General features: G+C 41.9%; 1 protein-coding gene across 4 annotated transcripts in view; it reads right to left on the reverse strand.

Moving 5' to 3' along the window:
- Positions 1 to 392: 392 nt before the first annotated feature.
- LOC122560344 (tubulin delta chain-like) overlaps positions 393 to 20,027 on the reverse strand; it is a 30,737-nt gene continuing 11,102 nt past the window's right edge. The window contains exons 3-6 of one of the 4 annotated variants that reach the window (XM_043710995.1): positions 15,110 to 15,326; positions 11,876 to 12,107; positions 2,082 to 2,246; positions 393 to 1,134 (exon numbers count right to left, since the gene is read on the reverse strand). In XM_043710995.1, the coding sequence (XP_043566930.1) occupies positions 1,088 to 1,134; positions 2,082 to 2,246; positions 11,876 to 12,107; positions 15,110 to 15,326 (661 nt within the window). In that variant the 3' untranslated portion in view covers positions 393 to 1,087. The other 3 variants (XM_043710994.1, XM_043710993.1, XM_043710996.1) reach the window with 3 other exon arrangements.

A 20,027-nucleotide genomic window follows, 5' to 3' on the forward strand; every position in this document is an offset into this window, starting at 1 on the left:
AATGTCAAAGCTCGTGACCTTCAGAAAAAAAGAATCCTCCCTGTCTCAGTCACTAAATGGGAAACTACATATCTTTGAACTATGTTCCTGAATTCTCAACTCACCCACAAATGCAATCATCCTCACAAACTTCACCATCATGCAAGTCTCGTCAGGATATGATCAACAAAAACAGAAGTTGCTGAAATGCTGAAGAGAAATTAGAGTTAACGCTTCGGATCTAGTCACCCTTCCCCAGAACTTCCTGAAGGACCTGAAACATTAACATTTCTCTTCACAGATGCTGCAATTCCTGTTGAGCTTTTCCAGCAACTTGTGTTACTTTAAATAAATCACAACATGACAAAACAATTCCGTTTACTTTTCTAATCATTTGCTGCACCCATACACCAACAACGTTTCAATTCCTGTACCACAATAAGTAGATCTCACCGGTACATTTGAGTTCCGCAATCTCTTTTCATTTAAACAACATGCAGCTTTCATATTGCTCCTGCCAAAAAGAACATGCTCACAATCTGCCAGAAAATATCTGTTCAATTCAGCTGCCAATTCCCCATTCCCTCCATCTAGAGGGCCAACGTTCACTTCACTTACACTTCTCCATTTCAAATATCTTTATAAATTCTTACCACGTATTTTTAGTTTTTAGCTTGCCTTTTCTCAATTTTTGCCCTCCTTATTAATCTTATTCCTTGCTGCTCTTTATTTTGTAACCAATTTTCCACCCTGCTATTCGCCTTTGCAGAAAGATGCTTTTCCTTTAAGCTTGAAAATATCTTTAACTTCCTTACTTACCAACAGGTGGTGCTTCCCATAAACTCCCTCTTTTTAAATGGAATATATAGATGCCAAGTACTCCGAAATACTTCCTGCCACATCTAGTCGTGAATAGTGGTGGACAATTAAACAACTCACTGGAAGATGCTCCATGAACATCTCCAACCTCAACTATGGTGCAGCCCAGAATATTAGTTGTGAATGTGTCAGTCTTTTGCTCTATCTTCAATCGAAACCGTGCATGGATGCTCCCATCTCGGCTTCTTCCAGAGATCCGCAGCACTACAGATAACGGTCTTCAGCCAATTCAATTCACTCCACATGATGTCAAGAAACGGTTGCAGGCACTGCACGCTGCAAAAATTATAGGTCCTGACATAATTCCAGCAATAGTACAGAAAGACATGTGCTTCAGAACTTGCCACGCCAAGATGTTCCACTGCAGCCACAAAACAGGAATCTACCTAACATTGTACAAGATTTTCTACGTTACGTCCTGTACACAAAAAGGATAAATCCAAGCAAAACAATTACCACACAATCAGTCTACTCTCGATCATCACTAAAGTAATGAAAATTCTCATCAACAATTGCTATCAAGCAGCAATAACCTAGCAATAAACTGCTCACTGACACTCAGTTTATATTTGAACTTGAAACTACTGGGACTTTAAGTCAAGGCTTGGTCTGTAGAAATACATTGGCAGACATTTCTTATTTATTCATGCAACATGGGCATCACTGATTTATTGTCCATCCCGAGTTGCCCTACAGAAGGTGGTGGTGAGCTGCCTTCTTGAACCATTGCAGTTTATTTCTTGGAAGTAGATTAGATTAGATTCCCCACAGTGTGGAACCAGGTCCTTCAGCCCAACAAGTCCACACTGACCCTCCGAAGAGTAACCCACCCAGACCCATTTCCCTCTAATGCACCGAACACTATGGGCAATTTAGCATGGCCAATTCACCTAACCTGCACAGCTTTGGATTGTGGGAGGAAACCAGAGCACCCAGAGGAAACCCACGCAGACACGGGGAGAATGTGCAAACTCCACACATAGGCGCCTGCGCTGGAATCACTGTGCCACCGTGCCGCCCCTTTTTTTCCCCCAGATAGGAGAGGGAGACCCAGGATATTTGACCTAGTAACATATTTTCAAGTCAAAATCGCAAAAGCTTGTCCTCTAACTCAATATTCATTTTTGTCTTTCTCACCTTTGGAGAGTGTGGCATATTTTTCCAAGTTAAAGGCATTATATAAGCAAGTTGTTGCTGTTTGCTGTGAAGAAGGTATCACAAACCTGCTTCCATTTTGGCATTGGCAATCAGCATTTGTCGCAGATTCTTCATAAGAGCTGGCCAAGTAAACGTACTGAATTGCAGAGACTTGTCAGACATCAAAGGGATGTTCATCAGGCTTAGTAGTTTATACTCTGGATGTGTCACCAAACTTTCTAGCAGATCACCTGCAGACAAAAGGAAAGAAAGATCACCTGCATACCTTGAACAGATTTATACCTTTGTCTATCAAACACTATGAGAATTCAATACTTTCTGTTAGACTGTGCAGTTTAGACAAAAAGGCAAAGGCAGTGTGGAATAACAGCAAATATAGAAATGAAACATATGAGTTCAATCATGACTGATTAGATAGAGCCAAGTGCAGATTGAAAAACTTTTACACATTTTGAAAGCATGAAGGGAAATGTGGAATTTGTGATCTAGAATAGAAAGACTACATCTTACTAAGTCCAGCAAAGAAGTTATCTCAATGCATTGAAGTGAGCAGTAAAGGGGCAATTTCCTGTGGGTCTGTTTAGTATATTCTAAATGCCACTGTCAAATTAATTTTTCAGAATTTCCAGGGTACTCTGATCTTTTTTCGAATTGAAGACACTGAGATTTGAGTTTCAAAAGCCCTCTGGAGTAAAGAAAGCCAAAGAATTCACCACTGAGTCTTAAATAGCCTGTTCCTTAACCAGTGAATATGTTCCCAATTCTAGAGTAACCAGCCAGAGGAAACATCCTAATTGCATCCACCCTTGGAGCATTATATACATTTCAAGAGATCACCTCTGATCCCAGGAATACCCAGTTGCCTCAATCTCTCCTTATAAAACAATTCTGCCATCTAAGGGATTAATTGGATCAATCCCCATTGCATTCCCTCTATGGCAAGTATAGCCTTTCCATAAGAACATAAGATATAGGAGTAGAATTAGGCCATTCAGCCCATAGAGTCTACTCCACCAGTTGACTATGGCTGATATTTCTCAACCCCAATCTCCCACCTTCTCCACATAACTCTTGATCACCTTATATGTCAAAACCTCTAGCTTAAATATACTCAATGACTTGGCCTCCATGGCCCTCTGTGGCACAGTTCCACAGAGACACCATCCTCTGGCTGAAGAAATTCTTCCTCATCTCAGTTCTTTCACAGATAAGAGGGCCAAAACTGTACACAATACTCCAGCTAAGATCTCACTAAGGTTCTAAACAACTGCAAGACTTGTTTTGGTTTTATTCACTCATGGGACATGGGTATCACTGGCTGGGCCAGCATTTATTGACCATCTCTAGTTCAAAGTTTGTGCGAAGATTTGTAGCTCGGGTGCTCGTTGTTGTGGTTCTTTTCGCCGAGCTGGAAGTTTTTGTTGCAAACATTTCGTCCCCTGGCTAGGCGACATCATCAGTGCTTGGGAGCCTACTGCGAAGCGCTTCTTTGATGTTTCCTCCGGTGTTTATAGTAGTCTGTCCCTGCCGCTTCCGGTTGTCAGTTTCAGCTGTCCGCTGTAGTGGTTGGTATATTGGGTCCAGGTCGATGTGTTTGTTGATGGAGTTTGTGGATGAAACTCCATCAACAAACACATCGACCTGGACCCAATATACCAACCACTACAGCGGACAGCTGAAACTGACAACCGGAAGCGGCAGGGACAGACCACTATAAACACCGGAGGAAACATCAAAGAAGCGCTTCGCAGGAGGCTCCCAAGCACTGATGATGTCGACTAGCCAGGGGACGAAACGTTTGCAACAAAAACTTCCAGCTCAGCGAACAGAACCACAACGACCATCTCTAGTTTCCCTTGAGAACATGGTACTGAGCTGTTGGCTTGAGGCAATGCCGTTAGGGAGGTAACTGCTTTACTTCTACTGTTCAACTGTTCTTAAAATAAATGCCAACAAACACTTTGACTTTCTAATTGCTTGTTTTCAGTGACGCACAGACAAAGATAACTAGATACCTTTGAGCACCCACAATTCTCATCCTTTTTTATTACTGCATGAGTCGTAGTGTCGCTTGCTTACTTATTGCCCTTCCTATTTGCGTTTGAGCAGCTGGTAAGAAGCTGTCATTTTGAACTGCTGTAGCCCATTTGGTATTAGTACAGTCAATGCCAATAGGGACAGACCACCAGAACTTTGACCCAGTGACACTGAAGGAATGATAATATCTTTCCAATTCAGGATGGCTTTCATTTTTCCCTTATTCATTTCCGGTATGAGGGCATTGCTGGCTAGGTATATTTATTGCCCGTCTCTAATTGCCCAAAGGCAGTTAAGAGTCAACCACATTGCTAAGAGTCTAGAGTCACATGTAGACCAGACAGGTAAGGACGGCGATTCCTTCCCTAAAGGACGTGAGTGAACAGATGGGTTTCTCTGACATCGACAATGGCTTCATGGTCATCATTAGACTCTTATTCTAGTTTTGCTGGTGGTATCCCTGTATCTGCAGACCTTGTCTTTCTAGATGGTAGTAATCAAGCTAAAAAGATGATCTCCAAGGAGCCTTAGTCTATTTTTATACTGCATTTGACCATTTCTCACCATTTAAAATTATTCCACCTTTTTTCTACAAAAGTGAATATTTACACCAATTCCATCTGTAGTGCTCTAGCCCATTCACTTAGCCTGTCAAAGTCCTCTTGAAGGAGATTCATCAACCCTTGTTCTAGCTACTTTTCCAAGTACAATATGACCACTTGACAAAAACTAATTTGAGTGTCTATGGACAAAAGTCAAATTTTTTTGTCCTGCACTCATCATTTTGATTCAGTATTGCTCTCTCCAGGGCAATGTTTCTTCCAGAGTCCACTTGCCAACCGACCATCACTCTTCTCTCTTTACCCCTTTAAATTGGTATCCTTGGGAATTGTCGTGACAAAAGCAAGTTGAAAACCTTCGACAATGTGACTTTTTTTTGCAGCATAATTTATTCATTTTTGTCCCTCAGCTTCACAAGTCCCTTCGTCATCTAGTATTTCTGGAAAATTTTCTGTACCTTCTTTTATGAAGACAGACACAAAATTAGTTTAAGTTTCTCCACTATGAATTCTTCTCCCACCCCGACCTGTAATGCAGCCGCAACTGTCCAAGTTAATATAGTATTTTTCTTTTCACATCTTGATAGTAGTTCTTATGCTATGATACTATGCCTTTATGTTCCCACTCACTTCATTCACTTCTATTTTCTTCTTATAAGTTTCTTGGTCTTCCTTTGCTTCCAAATTGCTCTCAACTCTTGGGCTTAACATTATTTACCAGGTTTGTATAATCTATATCCTTTGGTCTAATGCAATTTTTAACTTCTTTACTCATCATGGTTGTGCCTTTGAGAAATGTATGCCTATCTTACAGCTTGTAGCACTTTTTTAAATACCAGTTAATGCCCATCATCAAATCTTCACAGTATTTTCACAAATCAACCAGCCATCTTGCTCTTTTAGATTAGATTACTTACAGTGTGGAAACAGGCCCTTCGGCCCAACAAGTCCACACCGACCCGCCGAAGCGCAACCCACCCATACCCCTACATTTACCCCTTAAACCTAACACTACGGGCAATTTAGCATGGCCAATTCACCTGACCCGCACATCTTTGGACTGTGGGAGGAAACCGGAGCACCCGGAGGAAACCCACGCAGACACGGGGAGAATGTGCAAACTCCACACAGTCAGTCGCCTGAGTCGGGAATTGAACCCGGGTCTACAGGCGCTGTGAGGCAGCAGTGCTAACCACTGGGCCACCGTGCCGCTCTTTGTACCCTCAGTTTCCTATGCTTGGATTTAAAATCCTAGTTTCAGAGTGAGGTATGTTGGATTCAAACTTCATGTAACATTTTATCATATTATGATCATTATTTCCCAAAGACTTCTTCCCAAAATAGCCAAATTGGATTCTCAACACACTATCAAAAATCCATCTTGTACACACACCCAGAAATAATCCTCCTTAGCAATAGTGCTGACTTAATCCAGCTCCTATGTAAATTGAAGTTGTCCATGATTTGGCACGTGGATGGGGCACAGAGCAGATGTAAAGTCAGGAGTAAGGCCCAATCAGATGTAGAAGGAATAGCAGGACAGTCCAGTAGGCGGAGAAGACCTGGGGAAGACAAAGCATATGGGAGATTTGAAAAGCTGAAGTGTATCTACTTTAATGCAAGGAGCATGACTAGTAACGTTGATGAACTTGGCAGAAGGAAGGTCAGAATTCAACATTCCAGTGTACTGAAGTTTCAAGTGGCATTGAGGATGGGACGGGCAGATGGAGGAAGAAAGAATGTTGAGGTCACTGCATTATTTCATTATTGATAAAAGAAACCATCATTATGGTAAATAGGGAGGATATCTTAGAGGGGTCTTCAAATTAGAAGTAAAATCTTGCTGGGATTATACGGCAGGTCTCCCAACAGTCAGAGGGAGATAGCAGAGTAGATATGCAGGCAAATCACAGAAAGGTGCCAGAGAAACAGGGTTACAGTTGTCAGGGACTTCAATTTTGCTAATGTAAATTGAATCAAAAAGGATCAGACAATGTGGAATTTTTAAAGTGCATCCAGGACAGCTTTTTTGTGCCAGTACTGAGAGTCTGACTGAAGGTAACACAATGCTATAAGTAAACCTAGGGAACGAAGCCAGTCAAATGGTTAGGCCACTGTTGGAATATTGCGTGCAATTCTGGTCTCCTTCCTATCGGAAAGATGTTGTGAAACTTGAAAGAGTTCAGAAAAGATTTACAAGGATGTTGCCAGGGTTGGAGGATTTGAGCTATAGGGAGGGGCTGAACAGGCTGGGCTGTTTTCCCTGGAGCGTCGGAGGCTGAGGGGTGACCTTATACAGGTTTACAAAATTATGAGGGGCATGGATAGGATAAATAGGCAAAGTCTTTTTCCTGGGCTCGGGGAGTCCAGAACTAGATGGCATAGGTTTAGGGTGAGAAGGTAAAGATACAGAAGAGACCCAAGGGGTAATTTGTTCACACAGAGGGTGGTACGTGTATAGAATGAGCTGCCAGAGGAAGTGGTGAAGACTGATACAATTGCAACATTTAAGAGACATTTGGATGGGTATATGAATATGAAGGGTTTGGAGGGATATGGACCGGGTGCTGGCAAGTGGGACTAGATTGGGTTGAGATATCTGGTCGGCATGGACGGGCTGGACCGAAGGGTCTGTTTCCATGCTGGACATCTCGACAACTCTATGACTCTAAATGGTTGAAGTTTCACTGGGCAAGACCTTTGGTGATAGTGATCATAATGCTAAGTTTCAAAGTCACTTTGAAATGAGATAAGGATCGTGCAAGAATTTAGTGTCTAAACTGGGGGCAGGTCGATTTCAATATGATGACACAGGATCTGGCAAACAGACTGGGAGCAGTTATTTGCAGATAAGTCTACATTTGAGTGGTGGGTGTCTTTAAAAGTAGCATAGTGAGAATTCAGGGCCAGTGTGGTCATCCAAGAGTGAACGACAGTAGGTCACAGGCATCCTGGATATCAAGGGATATTGAGAATTTGGTAGAGCGAAGTGAGCAGAAGACACTGAAAGTATGCAGAGGGATATAGATAGGTTAATGAGTGGGCAACAGTCTGGCAGATGAAGTACAACATTGGTAAAAGTGAGATCATCCGTTTTGGTAGGAATAACAAAATGGACTATTATTTAAACGGTGAAAAATTGCACCAAGCTGCTGTTAAGAGGAGCCTGGGTGTTCTTGTGCATTAATCAAAAAAAAAATTGGTTTGTAGGTGCAGTACATAATTAAGAAGACAAATAGAATATTGTCCTTCATTGCTAGAGGGATGGAGTTTAAAAATAGGGAGGTTATGTTGCAGCTGTATAGGGTGCAGCTGAGGCCACACCTTAAGTACTATGTACAGTTTTGGTCACCTTACGTGAGATAGGATGTTCTGGCACTGGATGGGATACTGAGGAGGTTCACTAGGTTGACTCCAGAGTTGACAGAATTGGTTTACGAGGACAGGTTGAGGAGACTGGGACTATACTCATTGGAATTTAGAAGAATGAGGGGGTATCTTATAGAAACATGTAAAATTACAAAGGAAGATAGAAGCAGGGAGGTTGTTTCTACTGATGTGCGAAATTAGAACAAGGGGGCATAGCCTCAAAATAAGGGCGAACAGATTTAGGACTGAGTTGAGGAGTAACTTCTTCACTCAAGGGTTGTGAATCTGTGGAACTCCCTGCCCAGTGAAGCAATTGAGGTTACCTCATTGAATGTTTTTAAGGCAAAGATAGATTTTTGAACAGTAAAGGAATTAAGGGTTATGGCAAGTGGGCAGGTAAGTGGAGCTGAGTCCAAGAAAAGATCAGCCATGATCTTATTGAATTGCAGAGCAGGTTCAACAGGCCAGGTGGCCTACTCCTGCTCCTATTTCTTATGTTTTATGTAAAAGGAAGGATGCACATGCCAGGTACAATTGCCCTTCAAAAGTGTAGTGCTGAAGGCAAAGAGGGGCCACAAAATATTTTTGGTAGATAAGATGTTGGAAAATTACAAGCCTTTTTATTAATATTTCAAGACAAAGATGACTACCAGGAGAAGGATAGGATCTGTTACAGACCAAAGGTACAAGCTGTGCATGGAACTAGAGAACATGCGTGAGGTCTTGAATGGATACTTCTCATTTGTGTTCACAAAAGAGAAAGACATTGTAGCCAGGGACTTCAGTTGATATGGTGAGGTTCTAGAACATATTAAGATTAATAATGTGGTGGTATTAGACATTTTAATGGTCATATGGGTGCATAAATCTCCAAGGACTGAGAGATGTATCGCAAGCTGCTAAGTGAGGCAAGGGAGAAGACTGCTGGTGCCCTGGTGGAGATATTTTATACCCTACTGGCCACAGGTGAAGTGCCAGATGACTGGAAGATAGCAAACGTGGTTCCTTTGTTCAAAGTGGGCAAAAGGGATAGGCCAGGTAATTACAGACCAGATAGTCTGACATCAGTGGCAGAGAAATCATTGGAAAACCTTGAGGGACAAGATTAATCAATACTTGGAAAGGCAGGGATTGATCAGGGATAGTCAGATTTGTTGGAGGGAGATCCTGACTAATTTGACTAAGTTTGTTTTTGAAAAGATAGTTAAATACACTGATGAAGGACGTGCAGTTGATGTCGTTTACATGGACTTCAGTAAGGCCTTTGACAACCCATGGGATCCCAGGCAATTTAGTAAATTGGATCCTAAAGTGGCTTCCAAATAGAAGGCAAAGGGTGATGGTGGAGGATACTGTTTTTGTAATTGGAAGCTTGTGACTAGTAATGTATCATATGTTTTGGTGCTGTGTTCCTTCCTGTTTGTTATGTACATGATCAACTTTGATGTGAATGTATGAAGTATAATTATAAGTTTGCAGATAACACAAAAATTGATGGTATTGTTGATATTGAGGAGGATGGTGTGAGGCTACAGTCTGATATTGATCAGCTGGTAATCTGGCAGTGGCAGATGAAATTTAATCTTGATACATGTAAGAAGATGCATTTTGGGAGGTCTAATAAGGGAAGGACATACACATTGAATGGTAGGTCCCGAGGGAATATTGAGGAATAAGAGGACCTTGGTCCACAAGTCAATAGATCCCTGAAGGTGTCAACACAAGTTGGCAGGGTGGTGAAGGTATTTAGTGTGCTTGTGTTCATTAGTCGAGGCATAGAATATAGGTGCAAGGAAGTCTTGTTACAACTTTATAAAACATTGGTTAGGCCACAAATGTGTGCACTTCTGGTTGGGAGATTCACCAGGATGTTGCCTAGGATGCAGTGTCTCAGTTGAAGAGATACTGGATAAGTTGGGTTTGTTTTCCTTAGAGCAGAGGAGGCTGTGAGGAAATCAGAACAAGGTATACAAATTGTGAAAGGCATAAACTGGGTAGATCATGAGAATCTTTTCCCCTTGTCTGATATAACTAAAACTATCGCGCACAAGTTTAAGGTGACAATTAAGTGAGAGGTGATAGGAGGAAATATCTTTTCACCCAAAGGGCAATGGATATATGGAATGCACTGCCTGAAAGGATGGTGGAGAAAAGTACTCTCACAATATTTAAGTAGCATCCAGATGATTACTTAAAATGCCAGGGCATAGTAGGCTTTAGATGCAGTGAAGGTAAAATGGGATTAGGATAGTCTGGTGTTTGCTGGTAGACATAGACATCGTGGGATGAAAGGCCTGTTCCTATTCTGTATGACTATGACTAAACAAACTTGGGAAAAAAAAAGGTCTTAGCTTCAAGTTGTTTAAGTTAAGGTCCAGGTTGGATATCAGCAGACTGTTTTTCTCCCAGGGAATAGTATTCCCCTGGTACAGACAGCCATCTCGTACAGTGGATGTTTAATCATTGAATTTTGTCAAGCAAGAGCTGGACCTGTTTCAAACTGAGACAATCACCTTTTGGAAAGGATAGGAATGCATGATATTAAATCAGAGGCCATGGTTCTTTAGACTAGTTTTGATTGCCAAAGTGGACAGGAAAGGAAAAATCTAGACATCTCATCCTCCCAGCCGTTAAAGAACAGGATTTTATGTTTCTCTACCATGAGATCTTGTGGCTGTGGGTGAATGGGGAGTGTCTGAAATGTGACCACATGTGGGACAGGACAGATCCGCCAGGAGGTCTTTTCTTGTTTCAGAATTAAACAGAAGGAATAGACACCAGCAACCCATTGTTAAAGATGGTGATAGTGAGGATCTAAAATCTGGATTTAAGCTATTGTCAGGAGCAACAAATCTATGCAAGCTTTTATTAATAACATAGTGGATTTTTAATATAAAATAACCTAACAAAATGGTTTCAGGATTAATACCGTGCTAAAATGGTTGAAGGCTGCATTCCTGCTTTGCTGAGCTGGCTGAACTAAAAGATAAAGCAGACAATGAAGTTTTCATAAAATGAATCATAACACATTAACTGACCACTCTAACGTTGAACTTGCAAGCACGAGACATAATGTGAGATCATACTGTTCCCCAGGAAATATCATTGGATTAACCTGCTGTCCATTACATCAGGTTATTACATTCCATTGGTTTTCCTTTGTAATTAAGGTTGCACCGTATCTTAAAAAAATATAAAAATGGCTTCTTGTTCAAACTTAATTGCGCAATTTCTCCATGGAACTCAGAAACTTTTAACCTATGTGTTGTTGGACATATCTATGCCAGGCTGACTTATTTTCTTAAACTGGTAACCTTGCTTTAAACAGACTGTACTTTTAGTGATTCTTTTGACCGATCGCAAAACTGAGATGTCCCTCCTGGGGATCCAAATCTTCAATAGGATCTGAAATATTCAGTGACCTTCTGATGCACATGAAGTAACTGAATAAGAAGTTACAACAGTTTTGGACATTGATAGTAACTACCAAGATTTTAGCCACATGAACAATGCGGATTCAACCGTAAACCACCAGTGAGAGAGTATACTCTCTCACTAATACTCAGGAAATGAATGTTCTTTCACAAGACAGAATATATGGCAAGGAAGTGTGCACAAGAAAATGTACAAAGGAAAGAGTGAGAGAATGACTTAGCACACTTTAATATAAAAAATATGCATGCCCAAACAGAGGTGCACATGCTAAACAGTGAAAGACACTACATAGGCATGTTATAGGTTGAATGGGTCACATTTGATATCAGTCATTGGCCATGTGCAATTGTCAGTAACTGCAGACTGGTTATGTCTTACCCACCTGACCTTAAAAGAGCATCAAAGTCAGATCAGAAAGAAATGAAGAGGATGGTTGATAAAATGGAGTTTCTTCTTACCAAGGGGATTTGTGCCATATTCTGAAATACTCCATCTGGTGCATACTGGCTGTAAGACACTCCCGAGCTGGTGAGCAATGACTTTGTTGATGTCTGTGAAGGAAATCTGCTTTATGTTCATCAACTGAGAGCAAATCTTGTGAACAGTGTCATTCTCATGAATCAGAAGTGCATCAGAAGTCTTATACAAGTGGGACAGCGTCAGCACTGCATTATAATCCTGGACAATAACCTGACCAAGAACAAAAAGTTATTTCAGCAAAAGTAATTTCGGAATACTAAAAGGTCATATAACCCCCATTGCCTTACCTTCACAGCACAAACCTGAAGCCCATTCCCCTGCTCTTTATCACAGTATGGAGGTGCTGCCTCAGAAAAATAAGTAAACCCCATGCTCCCTAGATAATGTTGGGTGGAGGGACAGGGAGATCTGGTATTCAAACAAACAAATCACTAAAACCAGTGGCAAACATTAAGAATATTATTAAGGAAAAAGCATAGGAAGCACTGGGAAAGTAAGAATAGTATGTTAAACGTCTTAGAATACTGGCCACAGTATACTCAGAATAGTGGATTATTCTGGACCATATATTAGGGAAAGGCTCTGGAACATGTACAAAAACAATTTACAAAATGAGAACTGAGAATTTACAACCATCAGCAAAGACTGAGAAGGCTAGAGCTCTTACCTCTAGAAGAAGAGACAATAAACTGCCCAATGGTGGTTGTTAGCATTATGAAAGGGGTTGAAAGAATACACGCAAAGAAAATGTTTCCACTTGTAGCCTAAATTTACCCAGGGAGTGAGAGACTCCAGGGATTTGTGTGTCAAAACAAAGACTGACACACACTGCTGAATGTCAGATGTACCATCTTTTGGGTGAGACTTTAAATTGTGGTCCTGTCTGTTGTCTTAGACAGATATTAAAAATTTCATCTCACTAATTGGAAGAAGAGTGGCTCTACCTCCATAGGTGTTTAATGGGCTGTGAAATGCTTGTGAAAGTTTAGTAGCACTGTTTTTCTTCCCTCTCTCTGTGGGTAGATGGTAGATGTGAATAGTATTGGTACATTTAAGGGGAAGCCAAATAGATAAAAGGTGAAAAGGAACAGAAGAATATGTTGATAGGATTTGGGAGGAGGCTCGAGTGGAATATGAACATTGGCATGGACCAGCTGAGCTGAGTGGCCTGTTTGTGTGTTATAAATACATGATATTACTGACAGGTCACGAGTACAGCATTGTCACACAATATCTGATTACACTTGGAATAGGCTTCTGGGTAGTCACTACTAGTCCAGCTCAGTGGACTTGATGGGCCAACTGGCCTCCTTCAGTGCATTACGACTCAAACGTGGAGATGCTTTTCCATCTATTTCTCAGGCATTTCATAGAAGTAAGATGGAAAGAAAAAGATATTGAAGCAGAATAATAGACTGAGGGCAAGAACAGAGAGAGGGAAGAAAAACAGTGCTACTAAACTTTCAAAAGCATTTCACAGCCCATTAAACACCTATGGAGGTAGAACCACTCTTCTTCCAATTAGTGAGAGGAAATTTTTGATATCCGTCTAAGACAACAGACAGAACCACAATGTAAAGTCTCACCCAAAAGATGGTACATCTGACATTCAGCAGTGTGTGTCAGTCTTTGTTTTGACACACAAATCCCTGGAGTGGGACTTGAACCAATAACCTCCCGACCGAGCGTCATAGAGATGTACAGCACGGAAACAGACCCTTCAGTCCAACTCAAGAATGCTGACCAGACATCCTAACCTAATCTAGTCCCATTTGCCAGCGCTTGGCCCATATCCCTCTAAACCCTCCCAATTCACATACTAATCCAGATGCTTATTAAAATGTTGTAATTGTACCAGCCTCCACCACTTCCTCTGGCAGCTCATTTCATACACACGCACCTTCTTCTTTATGGAAAAAGCTGCCCCTTAGGTCCCTTTTAAATTTTTTACTTCTCACCAGATGAGGGTTTAGCCACTGAAACACTGCAAAAGCTGACAATACCCAAATGAGCTACTCATGTGAAATCCTGATTATCTGAGATAAAGTCAGGAGGTAGCTAGTTCCCAAAATCTACTAGAAATTCTATTAAAAATAAAGAACCAAGAATAACAACCAATTTTCATGTGACACGATGGCAGAAGAGTAGGACACTCCTGTCAGAGTGCTTCTGCTCACCAGTTCTTTTTACCTTTCCTTCGTCTATTTCTTTTCTTTGTACCTTTTTCCTTCCCCATCACCCCAACTTTTGACTGCCCTGTCTGGAGATTAGAGTCGAAGACGACTGGTTGCAGTCAGAGCCCAAGCGGGAGCAGAGCGATCAGGCCAAGTCCAGCCCCATCTGTGGAGTGAGCAGGCCAAATACTGGTGCGGCTGCAGAGTGCACAGGCTGGAGCCAGCGCAGCAGCCAAATTAGCCCTGGACAGAAATGGCACGTGGAGGCAGCATGGCCTTGCATTCTGGGCCAGCGGGCACAGACTCATGCTGGAGAGGGACTGGAACCTAAGTACTTATGGTCACTTCTATTATCATTCTGGACTTCTGAACTGTTCCCATGCTAACCTTTTACTTTTTACTCTCTAACACCACTTAAAACATCTGTACCTAGGTACTCTATACCTAAGATGTTGCCAAGAGGCAACATTACAAACTTTTTGCTGCACTCATTTGAACGCATGTGACAATAAAGGCTATTCTATGAAAAAAGTCTGCATAATGCCAAATCCCACATAAACACAATGCATTTCTTCACAGCATTGCAGAGTATAACCCTCCAAGGCACCTTATCTGGCAGTGATGAGGTCACATGCTCAAATTTAAAAAGACAGAGAAATTACAGGATCTCAAATTAATTTTAGAAAGATTGGTGAATAATGGACAGAGTTGTAAACAAGTAATTTATCTTTGGACATTTTGACACTTGTCAGATTAAATTATTCTCATTGGTAAAAATATCACTTCCATCTACCCCAATTTAAGTGAGGCTCTCCAAAGATGTGCAGGTTAGGTGAATTAGACAAACTGAATGGCCCATAGTGTTCAATGATGTGTAGGTTAGGTGCATTATAATAGGGTAGGGGAATAAGTCTGAGTGGGATACTCTTCTGAAGATATGTGTGGACTTGTTGAACCAAATCCCTACGTTTCCACACTATAGGGATTCTATGATATATAACATATGGACTTAACACCATAACCAAGAACCAATCTTACCTCTCCAGTTCCATAAGGCCAGGTGAGCTGGTTCAATATGAACGAGTTTGGATACATATCCCGTAAACACTGAGTGATATAAGTCCCCAAGCCAGAGCCAGTACCTCCAGCCAGACTCATCATTGCAATAAAGCCACTAAATCTCTCACACTGCTCCACCTCTCTTTGGACCAAATCCAGCACAGCTTCTTCATGCCGAGGACCATGGATACAGAATCTAAGTAGCAAAACACAAATTAAACATTTTATTCGTGATGATGTAAAGAGGAAACAGAAAAGACTTGAATTTCTATTGCAAATTAGACATCCTAAAGCACTTTCCAGTCAACAAAGCACTTCTGAATTTTATTCATTATCGTAACCTTCAGACCTTTCAGGTTCCCTGGACCTTCTCCTTCGTGATGCCCTGACTCTCGAAGCTGCTGTGTTACTAGTGTCTTCCACTGAAAACAGATGTGAAGTAGCTATTAAGTCCCTCCACTATTTCTTTGTTTCTCATTACTACTTCCCTAGCCTCAATTTCCAGTAGATCAATATCCAATCTTGCCTCAGTCTTATTTTTTAGACATTTAAACAAATTAGATTAGATTACTTTACAGTGTGGAAACAGGCCCTTCGGGCCAACAAGTCCACACCGACCCGCCGAAGCGTAACCCACCCATACCCCTACATTTACCCCTTACCTAACACTACGGACAATTTAGCATGGCCAATTCACCTGAGCTGCACATCTTTGGACTGTGGGAGGAAACCGGAGCACCCGGAGGAAACCCACGCAGACACGGGGAGAACGTGCAAACTCCACACAGTCAGTCACCTGAGGCGGGAATTGAACCCGGATCTCTGGCGCTGCGAGGCAGCAGTGCTAACCACTGTGCCACCGTGTCGCCCAAATCTCTTACAATCTTATATATTACGAGCTATGGAAGCTCAGATTTCATCTTTCTACTCCTTACTGCATTTTTAAGTTAGCCTTTTCTGGTTTTTAAAAGGGCGTCCAATCCTTTGCCTTCCCATTTATCTTCACCACATTGAATGCTTTACCTTTTGCTTTTACGCTGTCCCTGACTTCCTTTCTCACGTACGGTTGCCTCATCCTCCCCAACATGCTGCTTCTTCCTTGGGATGAATTACTGCTGAGCCCCCTGAATTACAACCAGAAACTTCTGCCATTGTTGCTCCACTGTCTTCCCTACTAGATTACTCTTCCGATCTTTTCCCTCTCAAACTGCAGGATGAATTTTACCATGTTTTGTCATCGAGACAAATTATTTGGATGTGAATACAGGAGGAGTAGTTAGTAAGCTTGCAGATGACACCAAAATTGGAGGTGTACTGGACAGCGAAGAAGTTAACCTCAGAGTACAGCGGGATCATGATCAGATGGGCCAATGGGCTGAGTGGCAGATGGAGTTTAATTTAGGTAAATGCGAGATGCTGCATTTTGGCAAAGCAAATCAAAGCAGGACTTATACACTCTATGGTAAGGTCCTGGGGAGTGTTGCTGAACAAAGAGACCTTGGACTGCAGGTAGTTAGGATCGTGAAGGTGTTTGGTATATTTTCCTTTATTGGTCAGAGCATTGAGTATGGGAGTTGGGAAGTCATGTTGTGGCTGTACAGGATATTGGTTAGGCCACTTTTGGAATAGTGTGTGCAGTTCTGGTCTCCTTTCTATCAGAAGAATGTTGTGAAACTTGAAAGGGTTCAGAAAAGATTTACAAGAATGTTGCCAGGGTTGGAGAATCTGAGGCATAGGGAGAAGCTGAATAGGCTGGGGCTGTTTTCCCTGGAGTGTCAGAAGCTGAGGGGTGACCTGAGAGGTTTATAAAATCATGGCAGGCATGAAAACGATAAATACACAAGGTCTTTTCCCTGGGGTAGGGGAGGAAGAACTAGAGGGCACAGGTTTAGGGGGAGAGGGGAAAAGATATAAGGGACCAAAAGGAGCAACTTTTTCATGCAGAGAGTGGGGAGTGTATAGAATGAGCTGGCAGAGGAAGTGGTGCAGGCTGGTACAATTACAGCATTTAAAAGACATGTGGATGCATATATGAATAGGAAGGTTTAGAGTGATATGGACCAAGTGCTGGCAAATGGGACTAGATTAGATTAGGATATCTGGTCGGCATGGGCGAATTGGACTGAAGTTTCCGTGCTGTACATCTCTGTGACTCTGTGTTATGGTTGCTTCCCCCAAAAGGTTCCTTCAACTTTGTGTCCTTAATCAAGTCTGCTTGAAGTCTTGCTTGAAAAGCAGTGCCTCCAATGGTGCAGCACTCTCTCAACTCAGCACTGCAGATCAATGCTTCCAGATAATAATACAAGCACATGTTAGAAAGCTGAAATATTGTTTAAAATCTTTTTTGAGGGCTATGCATTTGCCAGTTGGCTCAGTTTAGCTCTCAACTCAAGTTTGAAGGTTGCAGACTTGAAATATTAAACAAGGGTTTTGAGCAGCAGCAGAACCTTACACAGCACCTTTAGGAGAAATGACTAGGAACAGGGAAAGCTTGGAAAATGCTAACATATGACACCATTTCAAAGCAATGAAACAAAGGGATACACCGGTCAGTGTGAAAACATTCATGCATAAATGCTGAAGATTGAAACTTCGACAAAGTACATTTTGCTTTAATGACATGTTGGCAGTAACAACATATATAGGTATCACTGCAAGAAACCAGGAGTCAATTTCTCTAAGAGTAAAGAACTGTCAAAGGAAAGTTGCTGTTTCAGAGGTTTTCTTTTAAATTCATTAGTGACCTGTACAAGAAGGATGGATTGCACCTAAATTGGAAGGGGACTAATATATTGGCAGGGAGATTGGCTAGAGCTGCTTGGGAGGATTTAAATAGTAAGGTGTGTGTGGAGGGGGTGGAAGCAGGGAGATAGTGAAGAGAGAGATCAATCTGAGACTGATACAGTTAAGAAAAGAAGCAAGTCAAAGAGTCAGAGCAGGCAGGGACAAAGCTGAGAACAAGGTAGAACTGATAACTTCCATTTATTACAATGCAAGGGGTCTAACAGGGAAGGCAGATGAACTCAGGACATAGTTAGGAACAAGGGATTGGGGTATCATATCAATTACAGAAACATGGCTCAGGGATGGACAGGGCTGGCAGCTTAATGATGCAGGATACAAATGCTACAGGAAGGATAGAGAGGGAGGCAAGAGAGGAGCAGGAGTGGCATTTTTGATAAGGGACAGCATTACAGCTGTACTGAAGGAGAATATTCAAGGAAATACATCCAGGGAAGTTATTTGGGTGGAACCTATATATAAGAAAGGGATGATAACCTTATTGGGATTGTATTATAGACCCCCTAATAGTCAGATGGAAATTGACAAACAAATTTGTTAGGAGATCTTAGTTATCTGTAAGACTTATGGGGTAGTTATGGTAGGGGATTTTAACTTTCCAAACATAGACTGGGACTGCCATAGTGTTAAGGGTTTAGATGGAGAAAAACTTGATAATTGTGTGTCAGAAAATTTTCTGATCCAGTATGTGGATGTACCTACTAGAGAAAGTGCAATACTTAACCTACTCTTGGGGAAATAAGGCAGGGCAGGTGACTGAGGTGTCAGTGGGGGAGGATTTTGAGGCCAGCAACCATAATTCTATTAGTTTTAAAACAGTACTGGAAAAAGATAGGCAAGATCTAAAAGTTGAAGTTCTAAATTGGAGAAAGTCCATTTTTGACGGTATTAGGCAAGAACTTTCAAAAGTTGATTGGGGGCAGATGTTCGCAGGTAAAGGGACGGCTGGAAAATGGGAAACCTTCAGAAATGAGATAACGAGAGTCCAGAGACAGTATATTCCAGTTACATAGAACATAGAAGAATACAGCGCAGTACAGGCCCTTGAGCCCTCGATGTTGCGCCGATCCAAGCCCACCTAAACTACACTAACCCACTATCCTCCATATACCTATCCAGTGCACTCTTAAATGCCCATAAAGAGGGAGAGTCCACCACTGTTACTGGCAGGGCATTCCATGAACTAACAACTCGCTGAGTGAAGAACCTACCCCTAACATCAGTCCTATATCTACCCCCCCTTAATGGTGGCCCAGGGACAAGCACCAACGCAGACTCACCTCAGATCCCACGAGACTCTACCTTTTGTAGCAGCCTGCCGTAAGATGTGAAGCGATCCAGAAGAGATTACTGACGCAAAGGTGACTACACTTAAATGAAAGTGCTGGGAATGGCAACCGTGATGGAACTCGCAGCCAAGGAAGGTCAACACCTCACAAAATGGTGGCTGAGAGTTCACAAAATGGTGGCCCAGGGACAAGCACCAACGCAGACACAAAACTGCCACTGCTGTGGAAACACATGTCAGGCAGCAGCAAATTGCTGCTGGAAAGAAGCTGTGTGCAGAAACTGCAGCATTAAAAAAGAATATATTAAGCGAGAAGAAGTTTGAGAGGCAACTTAATTGAGATATATAAGATAATCAAAGGGTTAGACAGGGTGGACAGTGATAGCCTTTTTCCTTGGACGGTGATGGCTGGCCTGAGGGGACTTAGCTTTATATTGAGGGGTGATAGGTATAGGACAGATGTCAGAGGTAGTTTCTTCACTCAGAATAGTAGGCGCATGGAACGCACTGCCTGCAACAGTAGTTGAGTCGCCAACTTTAAGGGCATTTAAACGGTCATTGGATAGTCATATGGGCGAAAATAGAATAGTGTCGTTTAGAAGGGCTTCAGATTGGTTCGACAGGTTGGCGCAACATCAAGGGCTGAAGGGCCTCAACTGCGCTGTAATCTTCTATGTTCTATGTCGTAAAAGCACAGCAGGTCAGGCAGCATCCAAGGAGCAGGGGAATCGATGCTCCGAGCATGAGCTCTTCATCAGGAACTAGTAACTACACAAGTCACGTTCAAAAGTGAAATCTACAACTGAG

Source organism: Chiloscyllium plagiosum, chromosome 20 (assembly GCF_004010195.1).
Source record: "Chiloscyllium plagiosum isolate BGI_BamShark_2017 chromosome 20, ASM401019v2, whole genome shotgun sequence".
NCBI classification, from domain to species: Eukaryota; Metazoa; Chordata; class Chondrichthyes; order Orectolobiformes; family Hemiscylliidae; genus Chiloscyllium; species Chiloscyllium plagiosum.